The 5,020-nt window shown below is 46.0% G+C and overlaps 1 protein-coding gene across 1 annotated transcript in view; it reads right to left on the reverse strand.

Moving 5' to 3' along the window:
* Positions 1 to 2,487, reverse strand: part of LOC106810629 (collagen alpha-1(I) chain-like) — a 3,418-nt gene extending 931 nt beyond the window's left edge. Inside the window, exons 1-2 of the mRNA XM_014814053.1 lie at positions 2,394 to 2,487; positions 1,081 to 1,485 (exon numbers count right to left, since the gene is read on the reverse strand). Coding sequence (XP_014669539.1) covers positions 1,081 to 1,485; positions 2,394 to 2,466 — 478 coding nt within the window. The 5' untranslated portion in view covers positions 2,467 to 2,487. The remainder of the gene's footprint in view (positions 1 to 1,080; positions 1,486 to 2,393) is intronic.
* Between the last annotated feature and the right edge of the window lie 2,533 nt (positions 2,488 to 5,020).

The raw sequence follows: 5,020 nt of genomic DNA on the forward strand, positions 1-5,020 counted from the left end.
CTTGGATCACGGTGATTATACCCGTCATATAGCACGGAAGGGGGGCGAGGGGAGGGAGGGAGGGGAGGAGGGAGGAGGGGAGGAGGGGGAGGGGGAGGGGGAGGAGGGGAGGAGGGGGAGGGGAGGGGAGGGAGAAGGGAGGGAAGAGGAAGGGGTGAGAGGAGGGAAGGCGAGGGGAGCGGAGGAGAGAGGGTAAGGGGAGAAGCGCTCACAGCACAGAGAGGGATGACACAGGGAGAAGGAGGAGAGTCGTTGAGCAGCCGGAGACGGTGGAAGGGAGAAGGGGGATGCCTTTAGCACGGACAGAAAAGAAGCGGGAGAAGGTCGGCGAGCGGTCAGACACTGTGTAAGGAAGGAAGGGAGTTGCCGTGCGCTCTTACTCTCAATATTAGGATAACTAATGGAGTAAATAAGGTTGTTGGCGTAGCCGCAAGGTCGCTCTACACTCCCGCTACGTCCTCGAATCTCTTGACTCTCTTGCTGAGAGCTCGCCATTTGAGCTCCGATTCATAAGGGAGGAATAATTCCAGCGTGACCGCATCCTCATCCCTGCACGCGCGCATGCGCAGCAGCGTGCTGTGCGGATTTCGGGGATCGCTGCTTGCGTTACGCGATACTCCGACGTCGTCGTATCTCAGCAGCAATCAACGTCAAGCTGTAAAACACTCGACTGATTCGTGATAGACATTCTGCGTACTTGTATCTATCCATCCATCCGTCCGTCCGTCCGTCAATCCATCCATCCATCCATCCATCCATCCATCCATCCATCCATCCATCCATCCATCCATCCACCCAATCCAATTAACCAACCAATCAATCAATCCGTCCATCCTTTCGTCCGTCCGTCCGTCCGTCCGTCCGTCCATCCATCCATCCATCCATCCATCCATCCATCTATCCATCCATCCATCCATCCATCCATCCATCCATCCATCCATCCAAATGGATAGATGGATAGATGGATGGATGGACTATCCATCCATCCATCCATCCATTCATCACCCCACCCATTCATTTATTCATATAGTCACCCTAGCAATTTATTGTAGGAGTTCTATACGTAGCTCTATATCTTACCGACACAGTGTTTATAACATATGCCCGGATGGCCTCTCCGTCCAGGTGCTCCGTTCCAGCCTGGAATGCCCGGAGTTCCGTCGGTACCCGGTGGCCCAGTTGGTCCAGGTGGTCCAGTTGATCCAGTTGCTCCGGTTGGTCCAGTTGATCCAGTTGGTCCGGGTGGTCCAGTTTGTCCAGTTGCTCCGGTTGGTCCCGGGGGGCCGGTTATCGACGCTCCTGGTGCACCCTGAGGACCGGGTGGACCTGCAGCTCCAGCTGCGCCTGGTGTACCCTGTTGTCCTGGCTGACCTGTAGCGCCATTCGTTCCTGGAGTTCCTGGCGTTCCCGCAGGACCTGTTGCTCCTGTCGGGCCAGGCGGGCCAGGAGGGCCCTGATTACCGTTACCGTTATTTTGTCCATTGCCTGATACAAAGACAAATATGAGGCAAATTTACGATATAATATAACATAGATACGTATCATATATATTTACATATTATCAAGAGTTAATAAAGACAAATTCTTAAAAAAACATTTTTTTAAAGACATTTTGTCTTTATTAACTCCTGATATAATATATATATATATAATGCGTGGGCTAATCGCGATCGTTCCACACCGTGTTCAACATGAGCATACCGCATTCGTTATATTCGTGTATTCGCAGGAAGGACGACCAACACAACATATCGAGAATTAGCGACTCTTAGCGAGATAAACTACTAAGTACTGGTCCATGTTATGTGCGAACTAGACGGCCGCTACGGCGCTTTGTTACTTATTCATATTTTAATGCTACAGACTGCAGAAAATGGCATGTAAAGTAGCCTACAAATTAAAACTCGCTGCGAAGTGGGCCCTTTTTGGACCACGCTTGTGGAGACCTATATATTGCTTACCTAGGGCCCATATAACCACAACGAGCCGGCTCTGCAACTATACTGCACATATAGAGGGCGAATTCAGCGATGACCGACCATGCGCGTGATCTGGTGAGTGTGCTGACATCAGGAGTGAATAATAATATCATAATATATATATTATTATTCACTCCTGCTGACATGAATGCGGATTTTTATAGGAGTAGGGCATGAATTCAAAGCAATTCTTCTGATAGATATCTTTCCCACACACGCAAATTAGTTTTTTAATATCACATAATTAATATGCAAATAAAGCAGCCTTTCCAACCAGCCAGTGTAAGCAAACTATGTTTGTATTACATGAATACACGTATTACGCTAATAAATTGTGTTAACATAGCAGCTTTTTGGCATTTACACTAGATATTCGTAAAATATAAGTATATAAGTCTGCAGACAATAACTCACCTGTCTGTATGGAAATCATGAAAAGTAGCAACAGTTGAATTCCCAAGTTACGAAGCGCTATCCTGTGCGTCATCCTGTTACACACAAATAAAGATTACGCAAATGTTTTCTTACACTTTGCAATAAAATTGTACAAGTATCACAGTGGCTCGTAGATATAGCGTACCACTTTATTCAATAGGAATATTTTGATACAATCAAATCATGATAGTCGCACCGTAGATCCAAAGTTTGAAATTCACAATTTCAATTAAAATATGGAAATATATACATTTATATATACAGAGATATATATTAATTTGTGCATACATACGTTGTTATCGCGTAGAAAGTAACGTTTCAATGTTTCGTCTAAAATACTCAACTGTGATATCAAGTTTAACGACTGCACCTTCAGATCGTCCGTGCTTTATATTGAAACCGGCATGGTTGGCTGAGCAGACACGCTGATGTCAGGGGCGTAGCTATAAATCATTTTTGCATGACGGCGGGCCAGATTCAGGGTAGGAGTTTTGGAATTAGTCCAGATTCAGCCGCAGTGTATAGACGTGGTGTCTACTGGTGACTACTGGTGTCTACTGGTGACGACGATACTGGTGTGGTCTAGCATCAACATTGGTATGGGCGAAGGAACTGCCTGCTATATAACCACGAGGTCCGTCGTCAGAAAAAAAAAAAATTCTAAAATAGCCGTAAAACTATTATTTTTCACATAAATCGAGAATAAATCAATTTATACAAATTGAGACTGACCTGTTAAATTGACTATATACGCTCACGAATTTTCTATGGCGTATATTTGTAAAAAGAATTGTTGCAATTTTTTACATGAAAAGTAAGTAGGGGCCTACTAACGAGACTAAATGTATCCTCAAACTGATAAGATTGTTTCTCAACTAGTTGAAAATCCAAAAAAACCTGGGCGATTTGATATATTGATCATGACATTAAAAAATAATGCTTCCTATGGGCTATGTATGGGTCACGAATGTTTGTTCACACCAAACGGAATAGCAAAATAGGAAGTATAATGCAGCAATTTAATCATAAAAAGTGAAGAGAACCACACCTATTGTAGTCGCAGCCTGTCGGGACCCTCCATCTTCTGAAGTGGTTCTTCTAGACACGATCAGCAGGAACCTCTGTCATCACCCATAAGGGTCGGAGGAGAAGTGATGATGAGGAGGTGGGGGCGGGACCCGTTCATATACTCCATGGCTACACGCTGCGTACACGCTAGGAACACGCTAGAAGAACGCTGGACGCGCTCGGACGACTCGTTCAGCTAGCTCTAGTACTATAGCCCGCTTACATTGACTGCCGCTGGTTGGCCAGCGGCAGTTCATGTAAGCGGCTATAGTACTAGAGCTATCGTTCAGCACGCCTATATTCGCTGCATGTTCGCTGGACATGCGTTAGAAGCACGCTAGGGTGTGCGCTAGGTGTTCGCTACACCTCAGCCGACAAACATACAACGAATACCCTGCGTGTGCTCCGCGTGTGTCTGGCGTTGGTCCAGCGCGCTCTGCGCGTGTGTCTGACGTCCTTCTGGCGTGTACATTCATGCGTCGAGCTCCGCGCACATTTTTGTGCATGCACAAAAATCCCGACGCACACAGCGAATAACAACGAATGAATAGCGTTGGTCCAGCGCGCTCGACAAACGAGTAACGAATACTGACGCACACTCAGCGAAAGACAACGCACTGGCCAAAATTGCTAATTTTTCAGTGCGCGGGCCGTGCGTCGTGTATGTGTGATCATGGTGATCATGGCCCTGTGATCGTGATGGTGACGGTGATCATACGGCCCTGTCACACCTTGACGATTTAGCCAGCGTATGCCGGACGTATCAAAAATTTGGTGAATACGCTGGCGTACGTCGAATAAGTTATGGGTAATTGTAAGCTTTGTATAAGTTAAGAGCACGCTGAAGCACGCTGGTATACGTCGTAGTCCGGCGAGGTCGTCGAAAAATTTTGAGCATGCTCAAAATTTCCCGACGTATGCCAGCGTATGCCCATATGCGGGCCATAAGTTGTAGGTAAGTTATGCGATCGTTCACACACGTTCACACACGTTACTTATAAGTCGAAATACGTCGAGATAATGTCTAGCGTACCCAAAACTTATTTCTAACCTATGAGTAACGTGCTTTGAACCTATGTGTGCCTTATATCGAAGTGTAGCGAAGGATATATGCCGGAGTGAAGGTGGCGAACGGGTACCAGTCTAACCCCTTACCCTGTTACGTTTCACCTCCCGACCCTTTCTACAAGTGTCAGCAAATCTATACGTTTCCAACCCATTAAGATAATCATACACATTTTCCTGTTCCACCACAACATTTGGAGCCATGATCTTTCAAAAATCTCGCGCGAAAATGCGCGAAAATGTCGTAAACATTGCGTATTGACGTATGTAGACGTATATTGACGTATGTAGAGTCGTAGACGTATATTGACGTATGTAGACGTATTTGACGTGTTCCGGACGACCACAGCACTTACTGAACGTGTTTCTAACTTACAGCTATACCGTATAATGGCGTATTGGCAGCGTTTAGAGAAATTGGTATATAAAAATGGTATTGGCATGTTGATACTGCGACGGTGATGTTGATACTG

Source organism: Priapulus caudatus, unplaced genomic scaffold, assembly GCF_000485595.1.
Source record: "Priapulus caudatus unplaced genomic scaffold, Priapulus_caudatus-5.0.1 Scaffold17, whole genome shotgun sequence".
NCBI classification, from domain to species: Eukaryota; Metazoa; Priapulida; class Priapulimorpha; order Priapulimorphida; family Priapulidae; genus Priapulus; species Priapulus caudatus.